Here is a 23,602-nt window from a genome sequence, read left to right as displayed (position 1 = left end):
TTTACATTCATCATTTGAATACCCAACCATCTGGAGAGCAGCCTCTCTCTCCCATCACTACCTAAATATGGGTAGTGAGAGAAGCTCCTCCTTCTCTCTAGCTTATCCCATCCCAGATCTTCCCCAAAACCAGCATTGTTATCAACCCAACCTCCCTTAGATACTACACCTCCAATACCACTACGACGAAGCTAAGCACAAATACTCCCCTTCCTTTTCCCATTGTCCTGTAACAACAAAGCCTCTGTCTTTTTTCCTGTTTTCTAAGAATTGCAAGTGTACAAGCATAGGTCCCCTCCTTTGGTATGATAGCTCACTTGTTTGTTGTTTTCGTGGGGTCGAGCCATACATTTGTTGTGTAAGGAGCAAACTTTCTCTGTGCTTGTGTATTATTTCTCCTCTGTGAAATAAATGCCTACAAAAGAGAAGGTTCCTTGACCCCTGGCAAAAAGAACACTTCTGAGATTCTCATACTCGACCTCGTCTGCTTGTCCGGGTATTTATTTCTACTCTTGCTCTTCAGCTACTGCTTTACTTCTATACCTACCCCTGGGGATTTAGGTGATCTACTCTCCTGTGGGTACTTTAGAGCTTGTCTCTATTTTATTACGAGTCATCATGGCTTCGTCGTCCTGTACACCCCATGATATACCTTACCATGATGAGGGTATCATAGAGCCTATGTCAATTTGCTTTGAAGATACTGCTGACTTCCTGGACTTGGAATCTGGTATAAGCCTACTCGGAATTCTTATTGCCGATGAGGAACCCGGTCCGGGAGGAATCAAAGCCAATTTGATGGGCATGTGGAAAACTTTGGGCCAGATCCGGATAATCCGAGTCAAGAAAAACACTTACTCTCTAACTATGGGTTCAGAGAAACTTGCAAATAAATTGATCAATGATTGCCCCTGGAATGTAAGAGGGTACTGCTTTTCTGTTCGTCATTGGCCCCATTACCACTCCATTGATGACATCGATACAACTCGTGTCACTTTCTGGATCCAAGCACACGGTATCCCCCTCGACCAGATGACTATGGTAAATGGAAGAAAGCTGGGAGAAAAGCTGGGTGCTATCCTTGAAGTCGAAGACCCAATAGCTGTTGGCAACAGAGGCTACCTCAGACTGCGAGTAGATTTTGATGCCAGCAGACCCCTAGCTACTTTCATCCAACTCCCACGAAGAACAGCTAATGTGACAAAGATTTGGTTCCGGTATGAGGGTCTCAAAAATTTCTGCTACCACTGTGGGAGATTAGGTCATTCCAACACCTCCTGCAGATACGAGGTGAACCCAATACTCTTAAGTCTAGGAGTGGTGTATGATAGCTCCCTAATTGCAGAACCTCCACAAAAACAGATGAACACCCAAGCCTCATTCCCACTGGATTTTCCATATGCTCCGACTTCCGGCATCTTTCGCCGGAGGACTGGTGATACCGAGGTAATTTCAAACTTGAATTCTGGTAGAAAGGGACTGATCGGTGATAATAGTAGTGAGCAGGCACACCTTTCAACTTTTGATGGCGACAGCTCCTCCCATGCCAGTAAGAGAAAAAGGGATAGCACACTAACAACTGTTGTAGTACCTAAACCAAGGTATCAGTGTGGGGGTCCTAGCATGTTCGACTCTGATGCACATGGGGCAATGTACAGGAACGGTAGCGTTACAAGGGCATTTAATGGGCTAAATTTACACCAGAGACCTTGGGCTGACCCAGAGGTAATACCCCCCTAGCCTTTTAACAAGAAGGAAGACTACTTATTTGCCAACCCTTTCTTTCCGGTCCCCGCAACGATGGACAACTTTAAAGGCCCAGCAAAATCCACATCAACAGTTAGACTGGTGGAGATCTCACCACCTGTAGTCACTGCACAAAATCCTATCAGTCAAGTCTCACAGCCAAGTGATGTTACAGGTAAGAAAAAACAGAAAGTTATAACAAATGTACCTACAAGTCTACAACAAACAAGAGTAGCCAAAGGAAGACAAAAATCGTGCATAGCCCTGGCCTCCGTTTATCCAATGGGAGGGGTAGGGGTAGGGGTAGAAGAGGCAAAGAGAGTAAAGAATGTGATTCCCCTGCCCTGGAAAGCTACTGTGCTTCTAATGATCTTTTGACAGGGTTCCCTGTGGATAGTCTCGGTGTCTCCAGAGTTGTGAATAAGAAGCACAAGGTGGTCAGATCGGAAAAAGAAGGCTTAGGTATGGAGGATTTAACCCACCTCCAAGGTTGTGGCGGCTGGCCCAGTGCACCTGCAAGCCCACAATGAATTGCATAGCTTGGAACTGTCAAGGCCTGGGCAAGCCTTTGACAGTACAATCATTGAGGGAGATTGTCCACTCCCACACACCTGACTTTATTTTTCTCTCGGCAACTCATAAAAGTAGTAGCTACTCTATACGTTCACAGATGGGTTATACCCACAGTTATAGTGTCGATCCTTTGAACACGACTGGAGGACTAAGTTTATGGTGGAAAGATGACCATAAGGTGAATGTGAAAGATTTCTCCAAATATTTCATTGACTCAGAAATTACTCTACCGGAGTCGGGCTCTTTGATCCGAGTCACGTGGATGTATGGCACACCCTACCATGGGGAGAAGGAGGATTTCTGGAGTAGCTGGTTTAATAAGAGGAAAAGGGATGGTTGCCCTTGGTTGGTGATAGGGGACCTAAATGAGATGTTATTTCTTCATGAACGTGAAGGAAGCAACCCGGGGAACCCGACTAGAAGGAGATACTTAGAACGATTTACTGCCTCATAGATGTTGGTTTCAAAGGACAGAAGTACACCTGGGCTCAAAAAGAAAATGGTATTGTTGTGCTACAAGAAAGGATTGATTGTGCTTTTGTTTGTGATGATTGGCTTCTTAGCTGGCCGGAATCCTGTGTCACCCATCTTGCAAGGATAGGATCGGACCACAATCTTATCTTATTTACTTCCAATCCACAATTGAGAAGGAGGAGGGCCCAGTTCAAATTCGAGGCCCAATGGGCTGAAGAGGAGGAATCACATTCAGTCATAAAAGACAGTTGGGATTGTGATGCCAATATTTCAAGTTTATCACAATGGGAGAAGAACCTGAACAAATGTAGAGTTAATCTACAGAAGTGGAGTAGAAAACGATTCCCAAGGTGCAATAAGGAGGAGATAAAAGCCTGTCTACTACAACTGGAGAACCTACAGTTGGAGAAGCCTCTCAGCAGTGATCGTGAACAAGCTGACATTGAGGCAAAACTAGGTACCCTATGGCTCAAGGAGGAAAAATATTGGCACCAACGGTCGAGGGTCAATTGGCTGAAAACTGGGGACTCAAACACAAGGTTTTTTCATCTGTCTACTATACAGAGAAGGCAGCGGAACCGCATCCTTAAAATCCAAGATGTTGATGATGTTTGGATCACTGGGGAGAAGCAAATCAGATTGGCCTTTGAATCCCACTTTAAATTGATGTTCCAGGGAGCGGGCCAAAGAGTTTGGGGCAATGTTTTCCAGGGTGTCTCCCCGGTAGTTACGGAGGAGATGAATGATAACCTATTGATTTCTTTCTCGCTAGATGAGGTAAAGGAGGCGGCAATGCAGCTAGGTAGACCTGTAAATGGACCGGATTTTGATCCGGACCCGCTCCAAATTCGTGGCTATTGGACGGGTTTGGATCGAAAATTTTGATCCGTTGATCTGTTAATGATCCGAATCCGTTAACCCGTTTATTTAACGGATCAAATACGGATTTATGTCGATCCGATCCGTTAATGATCCGGTCTGTTTTCGTAATAATAAAATATTATTTTTTATTAATATATTATTTTTTAAAAAAAAATATAAAATATAAACTATGAAGAATTTCTAATACAAATTTTTTGCATAAATCTAAGGGACAGTCCATCACCCAAGATTCCAAGAAACATTAAGAATTTTGATAATGTAATTCTACTGTTGGTGATACTTTTCATGTTGTTTTAATATTTTATTAATATCTTATGAGGTATCATAATATAAATTTAATATTACTATTTAAAAATTTAAAATATTTTAAAATTATAAACGGGTCGGATTAGCGGATCGGGTATTCGTTAATCCGGCGGATACGGATTTGGATCGAGCTATCAATGATCCGCCGGGTTAACGGAGCGGGTTTGGATCGAATTTTTTTTGAAGTAAACGGGTTTGGATTTAGGTCGATCCGATCCAAATCCGGTCCATTTACAGGTCTACAGCTAGGGGCTCTGAAGGCCCCGGGACCAGATGGTTTCCCGGGGATTTTCTATCACAAATATTGGCATTTGGTGAATGAGGTTGTTTTCAACTCTTCTAGAGAGTTCGGGGAGGGACAGGCTAGCTTACAGAAATTGAACCAAACCCATATTGTCTTAATCCCAAAGGTCCCAAATCCTGAGAAAACTACCCAATTCAGACCTATTAGCCTATGCAACAATTCCTACAAAATTCTAGCGAAAGTATTGGCCAATCGCTTGAAAACCCTACTGCCCTCATTAATATCCCCAAACCAAAATGCCTTTGTCTTGGAAAGACTTATCCAAGACAACATATTGCTAGCCCATGAAGCCTTTCACTACTTAAGGCTAAAGCGTGAGAGTGGAAATCACGAGTTTGGACTCAAACTCGATATGAACAAAGCCTACGATCGAGTTGATTGGGATTTCCTTAAAGCTGCACTGACAAGATTTGGCTTTTCACGGAGGTGGATTACCTTGATCATGATGTGTGTTACCTCGGTTTCTTTCTCAGTGGTACTAAATGGCAACCCGGGTTATTTTTTCAAGCCTAGCTGTGGGTTGAGACAGGGTGATCCCTTATCCCCCTACCTTTTCTTAATTGTCAGTGAAGTACTCTCTTTGCGCATAACAAGAGCTATTCATGATGGCTCTCTTTTGGGTATCAAGTTAACAAGATCCTGCCCAGTTTTATCTCACTTAACTTTTGCCGAATACTCGCTTTTCTTTTTAAAAGTGACTCTGTTAAATTGTTGGCAATTGGGCTTTATCATCAATGAGTACTGCAGGGCTTCTGGTCAAATGGTTAATAGTGACAAGTCTAGCATCTTCTTCTCCCCAAATACCCCAGACCAAATGCGGAGACTTATGTGTGCTTTACTAAAGTTTGTGGAGGTCGATAACCCTGGTAACTCTCTAGGGATGCCGACAATATGGGGAAGGTCAAAGAAGGAAGCACTGTTATATATCAAAGAGAGGATTGGCAGAAAACTGGAAGGGTGGAAGGAAAAGAATCTATCTACAGAGGGAAAAGAGGTCCTAATTAAATCGGTGGCTTTATCCATACCAGCCTACCCAATGGCTTGTTTCAAGTTCCCCAAAGGCTTGTGTGACGAAATCAACTCGGCAGTGGGTAATTTCTGGTGGGGAGAATCAGATCATGGCAATAAGATCCATTGGAAAAGTTGGGGGTCTCTTTGCACACCAAAAGAGGTTGGTGGTTTGGGTTTCAGGGACCTAAATCACTTTAATCTTGCACTCCTAGCAAAACAATGTTGGAGGATCATGGAACAACCGGAGTCACTGTGGGTAAGGATTTTAAAAGCTAGATACTTCCCTAATTGCGACTTCACTTAGGCTGTGAAAGGCCATAGAGCCTCATGGGGTTGGTCAAGTCTAATTCAAGCAAGGGACGCCCTCTTTGGCGGTACTAGCTGGCAAGTCATCAATGGCTACAGGGTGAACATTTGGAAGGACCGCTGGCTTCATCCTCCTGATATCAGGCCCCTACACACAGTAGGAGTCATTCCTCTCAATGCCCCCACTTTAGTGCAAGAACTGATTGATCGGGATACCCTAACCTGGAATTTGGGGAGGATTCTACATTTACTTCAACCTCATGAGGTGAACAAGATACTTAGTGTTCCAATTGGTGATATGAGAGGAGAGGACAAGATCATCTGGCCATGGAATAAGAATGGGGTCTACTCGGTGAAATCGGGATACCATTGGGTCCATTCACAACTCATTACTACAGCAACTTCACCTGAGGCATCCAAGTCTGGAACCTCACACTCGATAGCCACAAAGGTCTGGAAGTTAATCTGGAGCATCAACACCCTACCAAAAATCAAGTCTTTTCTGTGGAAAGTCTTGAGTGGGGCAACCCCAACTTTCCTGAACCTACATAAGAGAAGACTCTCAATCTCCCCAATCTGCCCTATATGTGACACTTATGAAGAGTCAATTGAGCATACCCTCCTACTGTGCCCATGGGTGCAGAGTGTGTGGTTTGGTTCTCCTCTAGGTATAGTGATTGACAAACAACAATTCAAAAGTATTGACATTTGGTTGATGAATATCATGGATACAGTTACAGTTACTTCGGAGAAGAATTGGTTACTTACCCTGATTAGTACCATCAGCTGGGCCATTTGGAGAGCCCGATGTGATTACATCTACAGCAAGAAACAACTACTCTCCTCCCATGTGATCAATTTTGGCAGCAGATTGGCTTTCGAATACTGGGAATCAACTGTTCCTTGCCCAAATGTTAGAGCTCCAAAGGTCAAAAGATGCTGGATACCTCCTCCTCCAGGTTATGCGGCAATCAACTGTGATGCAACATGGAAGCCACCAAGGGCAGGGGGTCTGGGAGTGGTCATTAGGAATGAGACGGGTCTCTCGATCTGCGGAGCTTCCCAGAGTGTTACCAGTGGCTCAGTGGAAATTGCAGAGGCCCAGGCGGTACTATTAGGAGTTAATCTAGCTGTGGAAAATCATTTGAAGAAGGTAAGAATCCAATCCGATTCACAAGTAGTAATCTCAGATCTCATCACTACTACAGCCCATGGGAATTGGAAAATCTTTCCAATCATTGATGAAATCCACAAAAGAAGCAAGTTTTTCAAAGATATTACCTGGGAATGGATTCCCCAAGAAGCGAACATGGCTGCGCACACTGCAGCATCGCTTGCCAAGTCGAGGGTGGGTCTTAACAGATGGGTCGACCGACCACCACCTTCTCTATCACTTGTCCTTAGAAACGATGGCCTTCCGTGCCCGCCGGTGCCGGAGGAATAATCATATTTTGTTTGCAGTTTCTGTGCCTTTTGTAGGATCTCTTTCTTTGCCTATTTCTCTTTGATTTAGTCGATAGAGATTCTTTTCCATTTCTGGTTGTATCCTGAGCTTCAGTGCTACTACTGGGCTCTTTGGGCTTATGCCTGTTTTAATGAATATTTCATTAGTCCAAAAAAAAATTGCACGCCAAGATTGACAGAGAATGGACAAAGTGAATTAGAGGTGTGACTAGACAGAATTGGAGAGCCAGCAAATATTTTGATTTACATGTCTTTGCTTTGATCTGGGTGCGAGATTCATTTCAATTATTCAAACTGATACCTCTACTCTTTGAACCTAAAGTAGAGGTTTTATTTGGATCTAGATCCATGGCCTTTTGGATTCTGAGAAAAAGGTTTTGCAGGGGAAGAGAATATTTTGATCAAAAATGCTTTTTTTTTTTTTCAAAAAGTAAATAGAAGAGGTTATTGATTTGGATTTTTTTTTCTTCACTTAACGGAGTTGGCTCTGGTTATGTGAGATAACACGTGTCAAGACAGTAGTTGGTGCGACAGAATGTGACATGTATATTCGGGACAGGTGATATTCTTCTGATTTCCTTCTTGTAGGGTGTTGATGTATAATTTATATTTTTTTGTGTTTTTCTATATGTTTGATTTACACTTGGACAACCTTCCTTATAAAGTATTGATGTATAATTATAGCATTTTGAAACCATAAATCACATACCTTCATTCGTGCATTTTGAAAGTGTGTGATCCAAGTATGTTGAACTGTTGAAAGCACATGGTTTAACATCCTCAACTCATAAGCTGATGTATTTCAATGTGAAGTTTATTGTAAACTTCAGTTCTGTTTAAATTTGTATGACATTATGGGAGTATGAATTACGGCTAGAATAGAAGAATATAAAATGCTAGAAAGTTTGTATTCACAGTCTATTACATCCGCAATTCCAAAAATAAGGTAATGGTAACCATATATCAGTGCTGATCGAAAAGCTAAGAAGATCAACGATCTCATGTTTCTCTGATCATATATATACCACACACTAACTACATAACTTGAAATTCCACGGCCAATGGGGATTAGAAATTCCTGGTATAGCAATTCCTCGGATAGTGATTTCGACTTCAATTATGTAACCATCATTCTTAAGGAACCTCGCATTATCTTCCTGTGTAATGAATTCAACAGAACCCAAACCATAAAAATAGGATGTGCAAATTTCAGCCCCCAATTTTAATTGTTATAGATATTCTTTACAATAAAAATAAAAAATTATAATAAAATAATCACAAATCTCTACTATTAGAAATGGAAGCGCCTGTTTTGATGTCAACAGCTTCACCAAAAAGTGAACTCCCCATATTACCCATCATATATGAGAACAGTTCAACTTAAATGAAAATTATCAACGAGGGATAATAACGTAAAATACAAAAACACAAATTAGAAAATATAAATATGGAATCATTGAAGAAAACAGAAATTGCCGGCAGTTATCGCGATCTCCTCGAAGAACGACTGTCAGGGCGCACGATTGGAGACTGAAGGCGGACGTGGGAGATGATCGGAGTGGATATGGCTTCCTCACTATTCACCCCACTCTCTACTATTAGAAATGGAAGCGTCTGTTTTGATGTCAACAGCTTCACCAAAAAGTGAACTCCCCATATTACCCATCATATATGAGAACAGTTCAACTTAAATGAAAATTATCAACGAGGGATAATAACGTAAAATACAAAAACACAAATTAGAAAATATAAATATGGAATCATTGAAGAAAACAGAAATTGCCGGCAGTTATCGCGATCTCCTCGAAGAACGACTGCTAGGGCGCACGATTGGAGACTGAAGGCGGACGTGGAAGATGATCGGAGTGGATATGGCTTCCTCACTATTCACCCCACTCTCAATTTACAGTTCATATAAAAGGAGAGAAGGGAAAGAGGAGCAGAGCAAAATCAAACCCAGAAAGAGGAAAAAATTAGAATCAAAATCGGTGATTTTCAGATTTCGTTTTCCATTGATTTGGGTATTCTATTTCTGTTATATTTGGTTTTCTCTATTACTCATTGGAATTGGATTATCGCTGTTAGGTATTGTGGGCAGAGCGGATTCTCAATCAAACACAAAAGGCAGAGTAAAACAGGTATCAACTCGAGCGACAGTGTTGCGGATTCAGTAGAGGTCAGCCTTGATAATTGTTTCCAGATTTTGAATTTCAACGATTTGTGTCCGTATGGTTACAAGAAGTGGTAGTACTCTAATACCAAGAAATTGTTTGCTGTCCGACTATAGAATTGGTCTAGGTGAAACCTAATTAAACTGTCAAGGCTTTTTTTAAATTCCGTCAGTTTATCTTGAGTGTCTCCTTCCTCATTTTTCATCTGATTCTAATGTATTAATGAAAGATTGTAGCTTTTTTTTTTTTCTTCTTATCAAAGTTTACTATTACTGTCTTTTGATTTTCTGATCTGTTGGCAGTCTTCTTGGTTCGTCTTTCTGGGAGCATGTTAAGGAGATATTGGAACCTGATACTTTTATTGCTGCAGCGCCTTGGGTGTACTACCCAATAATTGAAAATTATTCAATATATTTGACATAGTAATTCAATGTTTTGGTTGTTCTTCGGGTGAAGGTATTGTTATTGTTCTCCTTAATGTTTCTTTCATCGAAGTGCAGATGCAGGACTTTGGCATATTTTGGTGATTCTTGGACTTTGGCATATTTTGGTGATTCTTGATACAGATGATAGTCTATAAGAGGTAACGAAGCCATTTTGTTCAGTTACTTGCTTAGTTTGATGCGCATTAGCCTTTTTTTTCTTTTTTCTCAATTAGTTGTGCTTCTTATAGTAGTTTGTTGGTATTAAAATTGAAAGAGTTTAGGCTCTTGGTTCATGGCTTCTAAAGAGTTTTTGGTTATTCCCGTGCAGATTATGAGGGAATGGGATGGAACAGAGGAATTGAAGACCAAAAAGGAGTATAAACTACTTTGGGGATAAATTTTGCTCCCTTTCATTAATTTCTTTTCTTTGGCTTTTTTTTTTTTTTTTTACCGTGTGTTGTTTTGTCCTTGATGCTGCTCATGTCTAAGTTGCTATCAAAATTGGTGTATAATTTTCAGTGAATGTAATATCTTTCTAAAATGTATGCAATTAGCTAAATCCATTTACTTTTACATGGTAAAAGGTACTGCATGTAGTTATTCATATTATTCAATACATCTATATCTTTTCTAAAGGAGTGGTTTTGCTTTCTTTTCTAATTTTCCGAATTTGTAATTTTGCAGTAGTATTGAATAACAGGTGGTGAAATGGTGTTGTAAGGCTGCATAGATTATCCATTTCAAGCTTTTGTGATAGGGACCCAACAATGAAATCTACTACTTGGTGGGGTTGATGTTTTAATTTCTGTAAGCATGTGCATTTTGTTTTTTGTTTTTGATTTTTGGAATTGGGTATTGAGGAGTAAATGTGTTTTCATCACAGTTTCACGCAACCTTTTTGTTTGAGTTCTATGGTCATCTTAAGACACAACAGGATCTCAAAACAGTTTCATTCCTTCAGTTTGATGATGGGAATGTTGTCGTGGTCACTGGTGGAAGACACAAGACACGGTGGACGTATTTAAGTCATTGATATGTAGAAGCATATATTCAGGCCTATGATTATATGGGCCTTCCATGGCTCAGTAATGTGTTCAGCATCTGTAAGGGTACAAGGCCTTGGAGTGTTCCTTCTCGAGTAGAAGGTATTGAGCTGTCCATTGTGGATGGGAACAAGAGAAGACTTGGCTGCTCAGAGGGCTGCCACTACGTAAAATGTTCGAAAAAAAATGTGCTGGATGTGCGATTTGTAATTTGGATCCTACTTGGGTGAACCAATTGAGCAATTGAATCTTTTTAATTAGCTTTTCTGAGAAAGATTTTCACGTTCTTTCACAGTCCTAATTTGTGAAAGATTTTTCCTTTTATCCCTACTGACATACATACCGTGTATGACTGGATACAATTTGTATTAGTTTATGAAATTGTATGTAATTTTTTATTTTGGTGTAATGATAGGCAAAAGAACAAAATTGAATAATAACCAACTTAGAAGAAATTTATACAGGAGAGGGAGACAAAAGAAACAATTACATAATTTAAAGTGGAATGATTTTCTCTCTAACAAGTTAAAATTCTGCTAAGTACCACACTCAACTTTACGACCTATGGTTCATTCATCTTGAGCTAAAGAAAGCTGTTTGACCGTAGTTTCGTGTATGCAAATAGCATTCCACTTTGAGAGTAGCCTTCCTCAATAACATAAAATTTAATATATGGGTCGACGCAGCAAAAAAAAAAAAAGAGCTAAGAGATAAGGTACCGTCTTAACACAATGCAAAACAGAATTTTGGCGAATGTGTAAAAGAAAAAGAATTCTCACGCACGATACACATAAATTGTTTGTTTGATTTTTGGTAAAAAAACAAACAAATAGACTAAAAAAATAAAACAAATACGTGCGAGCGCGGCCATTTCGCACTCACATGGCTCATGGGAAAATCAGTAAAAATGAACATTATTATCTCAGTGACCTTATTTTGAAAGAGTGGAACAAAAATAAGCATGCACAGTATGAACTCTTAAGCTCTGCTTCTTTTCCTTTAAAAATACCAGCGCATATTTTTGTACAAAGTTTTATGTTTTTTATTAATGGATTGCTAAAGACATATACAATATTTTATAATATCTATATGGGGTAAGAGTTAGGTAATATGTAACACAGAAATTATATTGTACTCATGAGTAACATTTCAAATATGCGGAGCAAGAGAGGGACAATACGCACGCGCGAGCGCGGCCCTTCCGCACGCGCATCGCGCGTGCAGGAAGGCTAGTGATTATTATGGTAATCTATAAAAACACAAAAAATATAAAATTGAGAAAATGGGTGAGAAAAAAACTTTCACGTTTCTCTTCATTTCAAAAATAACACTTGCATTGAACGGATATGAGGTTAGTTAGCAATAATTTTCAGGCCCGTTCGGTTTCACCTGAAATCTGTCCCGTCGGGGCCCTATTAGTATTATTGGTCGTTGTAACAAAACAAAAGAAAAAGAAGGAACTGAAACAGAAAGCTCATGTGTCTAATGAGTCTCCACTCTCCAGTAGAACAACCTTTTGTCGAATTGAACTGAGCTTTCTCTAGAATAGAAAATCAATCCATTCGAGAATCAGATATGCTGAAGATGGTGATGATGATGCGCTGCAGCAGCGAAGGAGGTACGCCTTTTCGTCATTTTACTCCTGCCGTCGACAATTACTTGGCCTTGTTACACTCTCAAACCTCTGAACCAATCGATTCCAGAACCAACCAAGTAGCCCAGCTTGTTAGAGAGAGAGACTCACCACCCGAAATCGCTAATGTTGTAGATGCCCGGAAGGTCTACGATGAAATGCTTCAAAGCCGTCCTCTGCCCTCGATTATCCGTTTCCCTCAAATCTTGGGTCAACTCGTGAAATTGAAGCATTATTGGGAAGCCATCACTTTGTACAAACAAATGCGTCTGATGCGAATTAGTCCTGATGTTTATTCTCTAAGTATAATCATGAACTGCTATTCTCGTTTGAACCGAATTGGGTTCAGTTTATCTGTCTTGGCTCAAGTCTTCAAGTTTGGTCTCGAACCAAATGTCACCACCTTCACCACCCTAATCAACGGCTTTCTTATTCAGAATAAAGTAGCTGAAGCAGCAGCAACTTTCAGCAAAATGGTGGAGGCAGGTATTCAGCCCAATGTGGTCGCGTTCGGCACATTGATAAAGGGCTTGTGCTTCAAGGGTAACAATGTTGCAGCTATTCAATTACTCAGAAAGATGGAACAAGGACCTTGTAAGCCTGATGTAGTCGTCTATAACACCATCATTGACAGTCTCTTAAAGGATGCACTAATTATGGACGCGTTGAACCTTTTCTCAGAAATGGTAAGAAGGGGTATCACCCCAACCGTCATTACTTACAACTCTTTGATTAATGAAACTTGCAAAGTAGGTAGGTGGAAAGAAGCTACAAGACTGTTGAATGAAATGGTGAGTCAAAATATCTTTCCAGATGTGCGCACCTTCAATGTCTTGGTTGATGCACTTTGTAAGGAAGGGATGGTGGAGCAAGCAGAAAGTGTGATTCAGATGATGATTCAAAGAGATAGAATCACTTACAATTCGCTTATGAATGTTTACTGTTTGCGAGGAGAAATGGACAAGGCAAAAGAAGTCTTTGATCTGATGATTAGCAAGGCCTTCATGGTTGATGTTCGCAGTTATAACATATTGATAAACGTGTTGAAGGATATTGACACTTAGTGTGCCTAGTCAAACTAGGATAAGTTCTATAGTTGTAATAGGAGAGGTTTCCTACTCCAAGTTAGATAAGGAATCCTTGTACTCTTAGATTATGCACTTGTAATCCCTATATATAGGGCTCCTATTCTCTATAATGAAATACACTTCTCTCATCAATCTCTCTCAATACCAATATACTTAAACACGTTATCAGCACGACTCTAGCCACAAAGCAAAAGCCAAAACCCGAAAAGAAATCCCTATCACCAAAACTGCCGCAGCTCCTAGCCCGTGCTAGCCACCGCTGCAGCCCCTGCTGCCCCGCACGCCTCCGCAGCCCCTGCTGCCCCGCGCGCACCTCTGCAGCCCCTGCTGCCCCGAGCACACCTGCCCCCGCAGCCCCTACGTACACCTGCGTTCGCTGCTGCCTTGCCCGCACCGACTGCTGCCCCGCAACCGGCCTGCCTACTTCGCGCCCGTAGCCCCTGCACCCCCTGCTGCCCCTGCAGCACACCTGCAACTCGCTGCCACTGCAGCCCCTGCTGCCGCGCACCACTGCACACCTTTACTCGACTCGCTTCGTTCCATCACGCCTGCATCGACACGCGCGTGATCCAAAAACCAAAAAGTAAGTATTCAAAAGAGTAAGTTTTGAAGTTCCTAAAATTTGAAATTTGAATATTTCTTCTTTTTCTCGGGGACTTAAAAACCTCCCTTCTTCTTCATCCCACCTTTCATAGAACGTGGGTTCGATTCAAAGCGGAATCGTGGGGATTCGCGCTATAAACGAACTAAGAGTGTTCGTAAAGACTTCGGACTAAGAGCGTCCGCAAGCATCGATTTATGACCTTATAAACATCATTGTTTCGGTCTAATCCAATTTTCTTGGAAATCGATTTCTTGGTAGCATAGCTCGGAAATCTTAATATTTAGTTGTCGTGGAAGTTTTAACTCCGAAACTAATATATTCCTTCTTCTTATTTCAGGATGTCGAAACTTGACTTTCCAGCACTTACCTCAACTGGCTCGGAATATCATAGTTGGGCCACGGATGTTGAGCACCATCTCACTTCAAAAGGGATCCTACCCTTAATTCAAGCTCCTAATCCTACTCTCATATTTGAGCGTACGGCTACGAACAATGCCACCGCCCTCATCTTGATGAGGCGCCACATGGATAAATCACTCCGATTGGAGTACATGGCAATCAAGGATGCTAGAGAATTATGGGTCGCGCTAGAAGAGCGATTTGGTAATATCAAGGATACCCTCCTCCCTGACTTGAAAGTTCAATGGGGCAATCTACGATTCGCCGACTTCAAGTCTGTAGCTGAATATAATTCAGAAGTTCTACGCCTCAAAACCATGTTGGGGTTCTGTGGACAACCCGTCACAGAGCAAGAACTAATTGAGAAAACTCTCTCCACCTTCCCCGTCTCAGCAATTTTGCTCTCAAAGCAATATCGAACGGAATTCGATACTAGACGGATCACGAGATTTCATCAGCTCATTACTATTATGTCTGTAGCTGAAAAGCATGATAATATCCTCGTGAAGAATTATAATTCAAGGCCTATCGGAACTAAGAGCGTTCATGAGGCGAATTATAATAATGCACCCAAAGGAGGGCGCAAGGAGCGGAACCCTAAGAATAAGGGACACAACGGACGTTCTGGTCCATATAACCGCCCTACAAAGGAAGGTACTCGTCAGAATGAAGGACGATCACGTGGCAATACATGGCAACGTGGGAGAGGAGGCCGTGGGGCTCCAGGACATGGAGGAACCACCCAGGGCCGTGGGAATGGCGCCAACTCCTATGGGGGACGCCACCCAAGTGCAAACAATGCACCTCAATTAAAGGGAGGAAATCACAATGACATGTGTCATCGATGTGGATCTAGTGAGCACTGGTTCAAACAATGCAAAGCAAGCAAACAATTGGCTGCGCATTACAAGGCATTTAGAGACTTCAGAGAGCATGAAGCCAATTTTGCTGAAAATATAGAAGAAGATGGTGATGATGCCAACGTCAATCTCACCATAGCGGACTTCAAATCTGACAAAGAATTGCACAAGGATGCTGCAGATTTTGATTAGTATAGTCCTTTACTTTTCCAAGAATTATGTAATGGCAATTATGCCTTAAATCAATAAAATGACTTATTGTATTAACTTTTTCCCTCTAGGCGTACTCAAGAGTACTTGTGATGTCTAGGCAAGGTTTGATCTGAGAGAACGGTTTTAAAAGTGAGCAACGCTCCACCAAAATCTCGCCTTACCTTACCTGGTCACAACTAAATTGAAATTACCGAACGGATTGAGTGACTACGATTTGTCTACAGTTTGATTTTTATATTGGATTAGATTTTGGTCAAGAAACTTTGATGTAATCATTGGCTATTTTAATAAAGTTTTCGATTTGTTCTATACAATGTCTTGGACATATTTTTAATTCGAACTTTATTATTTTTCAGTATGTTTCCTGGAGAGCTAGAATGCCTCGTGGATAGTGCAACTACACATACTATCCTTCGAAATAGACAGCTATTTCTATGGATGACACCATCTCGATCTTCCGTGACTACGATGGCTGGATCATCTCGATTGATCCATGGTCGAGGACCAGCCCAATTTATGTTGCCAAATGGCACGAGTTTAAATGTCACCGAAGCTCTTTATGCTCCTAGGGCAGGAAGAACCCTATTAAGCTTCAAAGATATAAGAGCCAATGGTTTTCATGTGGAAACACATTGTGAGAATGGACAAGAGTTCCTTTGCATCACCTCTAATGACTACGGACATAAACGAGTCTTAGAGAAACTTATGTGTCGCTCTAGTGGGTTGTACGCAACCACTATTCGAGTCATTGAATCCAACCATGTCATGAGAGATGATTTATGGGATTCCGACACATATAGGGTTTGGCACGACCGTTTGGGACACCCAGGTCGTGACATGATGATCCGTATATTAAAGACTTCACACGGACATCCCTTTTTCAGAACGAAAGGAAGTAAAACTCGAAATTTGGATCAAGGAGGAGCACCTGCGCCTCACGGCGCCTTCCCCTTTCAAGTCCGGCCACCACTAGCCGGCGCCGCCATCCCCCTGCGGCTCAAGGGTGGCTTTGACGCCCCCTCTGCTCCTCTGACTCGAATTTCTACTTCTAAAGTCCATTGTGACTTCATGGCTCAACCAAACTCCTCATTGGTTGTTTCTAAAGCCCATCATTCGTTCTGCAAAGCCTGCTCTTTAGCAAAGTTAGGATCGAGACCATCCTATGCAAAGGACACCAAAGAAAATATACCATTCTTGCAAAGAATCCAAGGTGATATTTGTGGACCTATTCAACCATCATGCGGACCATTTCGATATTTTATGGTATTGGTTGATGCATCGACACGCTGGTCACATGTCATGCTATTGTCCACAAGGAACGCTGCATTTGCTAAACTCCTAGCACAAATAATTAAGTTAAGGGCTCACCACCCTGATCATCCTATTAGGTCTATAAGATTAGACAATGCTGGAGAGTTTACATCAAAGACTTTTGATGATTATTGCATGTCCATTGGGATTGATGTTGAACATCCTGTTCCTCATGTTCATACCCAAAATGGTCTCGCAGAAGCCACCATTAAACGACTACAAATGGTTGCTCGAGCATTGGTGATGCGCACCAATCTCCCTATTTCTGCTTGGGGCTATGCAATATTGCATGCAGCTGTGCTTATTCGTCTGAGGCCTACTGCCACTCAACCCTTTTCTGCGTCCCAGATGGTGACTGGGTATGAGCCCAATGTCTCACACTTACGCATATTTGGGTGCGCAGTTTATGTGCCAATTGCGCCTCCACAGCGCACCAAAATGGGTCCTCAACGACGATTAGGCGTTTACGTTGGTTATGATTCTCCAACGATTATCCGCTACATAGAACCCTTGACAGGCGATCTCTTTACCGCTAGATTTGCGGATTGTCACTTCGATGAGACAGTCTTCCCGTCGTTAGGGGGAGATAAGAACATCAATGTTCAACAGGAACGACAGGAATTGTCGTGGTCTGTCCCCACTCTGTCTCATCTTGATCCCCGAACCGCACAGTCCGAAATTGAAGTGCGGAGAATCCTCGATAATCTTCAGAACGTAGCAGAATCGATGCCTGATGCGTTTTCTGATATCGCTAAAGTGACGAGATCACACATACCTGCTGCAAACGTGCCTGCAAGGATTGATGTCCCTAAAAGTAGAGGACATGACGCCAACTCAAGAATGCATGAGCATGGCGCCAACGTCCCATCTCTAAATGATGGTGACGTTATGGCTAGGCCCACGGCTCCCGCCAGGAAGCGCGGGAGGCCCATAGGTTCGATGGATTCTCGCCCAAGAAAGAAAGCGAGTTTGGCACAAAATAATCCATTAATCATCGATATAAATAATCCATCTCATGAGAATATTCCGGATTATGGTTATGTCCAAGAGACATCATTGGGGGACGCTCCAATGTCAGAACCAACTCCAGAGAATAGAGAGATCTCCATAAATTACACTAGTGTACATGAGATGATGGATAGAAATTCTATGGCGATTGATGATGCATTTGCATATCATATTGCGAAAGGGATTATAGAATATGATGATATCGAACCTCGCTCTGTTGAAGAATGTCAACGAAGAGCAGATTGGCCTAAATGGAAAGATGCGATCCAGGTTGAATTGGATTCACTAACAAAGAGACAGGTATTTGGGCCTGTAACCCAGACACCCCCAAGTGTAAAGCCTGTTGGCCATAAATGGGTTTTTGTTAGAAAGCGTAATGAGAAAAATGAGGTGGTAAGATATAAAGCCCGCCTTGTGGCGCAAGGTTTCTCACAACGCCCTGGAATCGACTACGAGGAGACATATTCTCCCGTAATGGACGTTATAACGTTCCGCTACCTTGTCAGTTTGGTAGTTTCCGAAAAACTTGACATGCAGCTTATGGATGTGGTTACAGCATATCTCTATGGGGATCTAGATTCAGAGATATATATGAAGGTTCCAGATGGACTTCAATTACCCAAATCAAGTGGCTCTAAACCACGGAGCGCGTTTTCAATAAGATTAAAACGCTCACTATATGGATTAAAACAATCTGGACGGATGTGGTATAACCGTCTAAGTGACTACTTGATTGGTAAGGGATATATTAACAATGAAATATGCCCATGTGTGTTCATTAAAAGAACAAGTTCCGGATTTGCAATCGTAGCAGTTTATGTCGATGACATGAACCTAATTGGAACTCTAGATGAGTTAAAGGAAACTGCTAATTACTTGAAATCCGAATTTGAGATGAAAGATCTTGGGAAAACACGGTTTTGTCTCGGTTTAGAACTCGAGCACCGTAGTGATGGGATTTTGATCCATCAGTCTGCATATACTCAGAAGGTCCTAAGGCGCTTTAATGAAGATAAAGCGAAGCCTGCGAGTACTCCCATGATCGGCCGTAGTCTTGAGCCCGGAAAAGATCCGTTTCGTCCAAGGGATGAGGACGAAGAACCCTTAGAGGCCGAAGTGCCCTATTTGAGTGCAATAGGCGCATTATTGTACTTAGCTCAATGCACAAGACCGGATATCTCATTCGCAGTGAACTTGTTAGCTCGACACAGCTCTGCGCCAACACGCCGCCATTGGATTGGTGTAAAGACCATCTTTCGATACCTAAGAGGTACGATTGATATGGGTCTATTCTATCCCTACAGAGAGAAAAGGAATGACGGAAAATTGGGATCGGACCCCAAAAGGCAAAACGCCCCCGTCCATGGAATGGCCGCCGGCCATGTTACCGCCGCCGCCGCCGCTCATGGTGGCCGGCGTCCTCCTATCTCCCTCCATCAAAACGACAATGATGTCTTGATGGGTTTTGCTGATGCAGGGTACCTCTCTGACCCTCACAAAGGTCGCTCCCAAACAGGTTATGTCTTTACCATGGGAAGCACTGCGATATCTTGGAGGTCTACGAAACAGACCCTTGTTGCTACTTCCTCAAATCATGCAGAGATTATTGCTCTACATGAAGCTGTACGTGAATGTGTATGGCTAAGGTCTGTAATTCGACACATTCAAGGAAGTTGTGGTTTGAAGTCTACCACAGATGAACCTACATGCATTTATGAGGATAATGCAGCTTGTATTGAACAAATGAAGTTAGGTTTCATCAAGGGCGACAACACCAAGCATATATCGCCTAAGTTCTTTTATAATCAGCAACAACAATCACTTCTAAAGATTGAAGTGAATCAAATCCGATCAGAGGATAATATAGCGGACTTATTCACTAAGTCGTTACCTAAATCCACATTCGAGAAACATGTGAAGAGTATCGGATTAAGAAGGTTATCCGAACTCCCATGATTGTAGCAATCAGGGGGAGATTTCGACATCAGGGGGAGTTACTCAGTCTCGAAGGATCAAGGACGTGTTGCACTCTTTTCTCCTCCTCGAGTTCATTTTTATCCCACAGGGTTTTTCACTTGAGCAAGGTTTTTAACGAGGCAACGGATGAAGCGTCACCACCAAGTTTGAGCGGCACAAGGGGGAGTGTTGAAGGATATTGACACTTAGTGTGCCTAGTCAAACTAGGATAAGTTCTATAGTTGTAATAGGAGAGGTTTCCTACTCCAAGTTAGATAAGGAATCCTTGTACTCTTAGATTATGCACTTGTAATCCCTATATATAGGGCTCCTATTCTCTATAATGAAATACACTTCTCTCATCAATCTCTCTCAATACCAATATACTTAAACAAAACGGACATTGTAAGCAGAAACAGATTGATGAGGCAACAAAGCTTTTTCAGGAAATGTCTCGTAACGGACTGGTTCCAGATACCGTTACTTATACCACTCTTATCGATGGTTTCTGCAAAGTGAGGAGGATACAAGCAGCAAAGAAGTTGTTCTCTAATATGCAAGCTCTGGGGCGCCAACTTCCAAATGTTCAGACTTATGCAGTTTTACTGAATGGCCTATGTAGAAACCAACAACTTCCAATGGCAATTGAATTGGTTAGAGAGATGGAAGGCAGAAAGATAGAGCCAGATATTGTAATCTACAGTATTCTAATCCAGGGTTTCTGCATAGCGGGAGAAGTTGAATCTGCAAGAGATCTCTTCTGTAGTTTATCACCAAAACGACTTCAACCTGATGTCTGGGCATACAACAAATTGATTAACGGACTTTGTCATGGAGGCCTAATCAGTGAAGCAGAAAAGTTGCTAAAAGAAATGGAAGAGAAAGGCAGTCATCCAGACAGTTACACTTATAACACAATTATACGAGGGTTGATCAATAACAATGAGACACTGCGGGCAATGGAACTTATTCAACAAATGGTGGAGAGGGGTTTCTCTGCAGATGCATCAACTGTGGAATTGATAGTTGGCCTATTGTCTAAAGATAAAGTAGATCCTGCTTTATTGCCTTCGTTAAAAAGTTCCTTGTGAAGTTATTTTGCATCGTTGAAATAAAACTCTCCCACTGTGATACCCTTGAATCCAATTCTAGGTGATGAAGTGCACCCTGCGATGAGGACTGCATTGATGTAATTGAATGAGTATGGTCCCAGTAGTTGGCTTAGCTAGGCTACATGATAGACTGATAGTGGTGCTATGAATGTCAAAGAAGGAAGCATGGACGGCATTACTATGACAGGGAGCTGCGATTAGTCTGTAGAAGTTCACACTGCATAAAGGGTGGAGATTAAAAAACTGAAGGCATGTATTTGAATTTTCACTTGCTATAGCAATCATTTACTTGAATTCTTTCACTCTCTATGCAATTAGTAGGTAACAACCAGCTGAAAGGTTCTTTGGAAATGTTGAGTAAGATGCTTACATCTGCAATTTCTTTGTTGAAATGATTCCCCTCTTGTTGCCATTATTATCTGTCTAAATGTTACAGTCGATTTTAAATAAAGAAAATACAGGGAAGACCATATATATAGTTCAGTAGACTTGGTATTAAGAAATAATGACATCATGGTATAGCATGCACTCTAATGTTCTTTTCTTTTCTATAATAGCTTCGGTTCACATGAAATTCACTAAGAAGTTTGTTTGAATCTTTGAACTAAACTTTATTAGTATTACAAGAAAATCAGAAGTTGCTGCTACATGCAGAGTAGAAACAATTTGTTGATGGAAAATTCTTTGTGCCTTCATGATTTTCCATTTCCTTGTTCACTCCCAAACCTCTAAACCAATCAATTCTAGAACCACCCAAGTTGTCTGTCCAGCATGGGAGAGAGGGAGAGAGAGACCCACCACCCAAAATCACTAGTCTTGAAGATGCCCAGAAGTTGTCGATGAAATGCTTCACAGGCGTCCTCGGCCTTGTGTTGTTCGTTTCAGTCAGATATTGAGTCAACTCATGAAATTGAAGCATTATTCGGAAGCCATCAATTTGTATCAACTAATGCGTCTGTTTCGAATTAGTCCCGATGTATATTCTCTGAGTATAATCATCAACTGCTATTCTCATTTGAACCGAATGGGGTTCAGTTTATCTGTCTTGGCTCAATTCTTCAAATCTGGTCTTGAACCAAATGTCACCACCTTCACCACTCTAATCAACGGCTTTCTTCTTCAGAATAAAGTGGCTGAAGCAGCAGCAATTTTCAGCAAAAATGGTGGAGGCAGGTATTCAACCCAATGTGGTTACTTTTGGCACATTAATAAAGGGCTTGTGCACAAAGGGTAACAATATTGGAGCTATTCAATTGCTTAGGAAGATGGAAGAAGGACCTTGCAAGCCTGATGTAGTTGTCTATAGCACCATCATTGACACTCTTTGTAAGGATGCACTAATTATGGAAGCATTGAACCTCTTCTCAGAAATGATTAGCAGAGGCATAGACCCAGATGTCATTACCTATAACTCTTTGATTGATGGAGCTTGCAAAAGTAGGTAAGTGGAAAGAAGTTACAAGGTTTTGAATGAAATGGTGAGTAGGAATATATTTCCAAATGTGCTCACCTTCGGTGTCTTGGTTGATGCACTTTGCAAGAAGGGGAGGGTTCTGGAGGCAGAAAGTGTGATTCAAAGAGATATTGAACCTGACACAATAACATACAATTCACTTATGGATGGTTACTGTTTGCGAGGAGAAATGGACAAGGCAAAAGTAGTCTTTGATCGGATGGTTATCAACGGCTTCATGGTTGATGTTTATAGTTATAACATAATGATAAATGGGTATTGCAAGCACAAAAAGATCGATGAGGCAGCGAATCTGTTTCAGGAAATGTCTCACAACGGAGTGGTTCCAAATGCTGTTTCTTATAACACTCTTATGGATGGTTTTTGCAAAGTGGGCAGGATACAAGGTGCAAAGAAGTTGTTCTCTGATATGCAAGCTCGTGGTGGACTTCCAAATGTTCGAACTTATGCTGTTTTACTGGATGGCCTATGTAAAAACCAACAACCTTCAATGGCAATTGAATTGGTTAAGAGAGATGCAAGGCAAAAAGTTGGATCTGGATATTGTAGTGTATAATATTCTTATTGAGGGTTTCTGCATAGCAGGAGAATTTGAATCTGCAAGAGATCTCTTCTTTGGTTTAACATCAAAACGACTCCAACCTAATATGAGGATGTATAATACTATGATTAGTGGATTTTGTTATGGAGGCCTATTAAGTGAAGCAGAAAAGTTGCTTAAGGAAATGGAAGAGAAAGGCTATCCTCCAGATGGTTGTACTTGTAACATAATTATTCGAGGATTGATTAATAAAAATGAGACACTGCAGGCAATGGAACTAGTTCAACAAATGGTGGAGAAGGGTTTCTCTGCAGATGCATCAACTGTGGAATTGATAGTTGGATTATTGTCTATAGAGAAAGTAGATCCTGCTTTGTTGCCATTGTTGAAAAGTTCATTATGAACTGCATTTTCATCATTAAAATAGAACTTTCTGTATTACTGTCGTATAGCAATGTAAGTTCCATTCTATTGCAGGTACTTGCTTGATTTGTTTGGCTATGAGTATGACTGAACTGAACACTGTAAGCTGCCAGTTATTTTGTGCAGTACTGGATACGATATATGAAAGTGCAAATATGGGCTTTTGGACTCTGGAAATAAGCTAATTGATTGTTGTATGTTGTGTTTATGGAAACATTTGTCCTGGCAGGATGGCGAATGACAAAATTGAGGTAGCAGTAGTCATATGGAACAGT

The 23,602-nt window shown here is 41.4% G+C and overlaps 2 protein-coding genes and 1 long non-coding RNA gene across 3 annotated transcripts; all 3 read left to right on the top strand.

The window, feature by feature from the left end:
- Positions 1–2,416: 2,416 nt before the first annotated feature.
- LOC133730473 (uncharacterized) lies at positions 2,417–7,046 on the top strand. The gene is made up of 4 exons (XM_062158055.1): positions 2,417–2,664; positions 2,883–3,332; positions 4,325–5,456; positions 5,601–7,046. The coding sequence occupies exons 1-4, from the start codon at positions 2,417–2,419 to the stop codon at positions 7,044–7,046; spliced, it is 3,276 nt and encodes a 1,091-aa protein (XP_062014039.1).
- A 1,819-nt stretch (positions 7,047–8,865) lies between these two features.
- LOC133727786 (uncharacterized) lies at positions 8,866–10,971 on the top strand. Its single transcript, XR_009855356.1, has 4 exons — positions 8,866–9,054; positions 9,152–9,242; positions 9,540–9,820; positions 9,991–10,971. It is a non-coding gene; the product is annotated as an uncharacterized LOC133727786 (long non-coding RNA).
- A 1,300-nt stretch (positions 10,972–12,271) lies between these two features.
- Positions 12,272–23,307, top strand: LOC133730472 (pentatricopeptide repeat-containing protein At1g63330-like). Its single transcript, XM_062158054.1, has 7 exons — positions 12,272–13,378; positions 18,405–18,408; positions 20,180–20,864; positions 21,925–22,062; positions 22,151–22,330; positions 22,376–22,833; positions 22,946–23,307. The coding sequence occupies exons 1-7, from the start codon at positions 12,281–12,283 to the stop codon at positions 23,305–23,307; spliced, it is 2,925 nt and encodes a 974-aa protein (XP_062014038.1). The 5' UTR covers positions 12,272–12,280.
- Positions 23,308–23,602: the final 295 nt, after the last annotated feature.

This window comes from Rosa rugosa, chromosome 2, assembly GCF_958449725.1.
Source record: "Rosa rugosa chromosome 2, drRosRugo1.1, whole genome shotgun sequence".
NCBI classification, from domain to species: Eukaryota; Viridiplantae; Streptophyta; class Magnoliopsida; order Rosales; family Rosaceae; genus Rosa; species Rosa rugosa.
The sequence above is the reverse complement of the archived record's forward strand: the minus strand, read 5'-3'. Positions and strand labels throughout refer to the sequence as shown.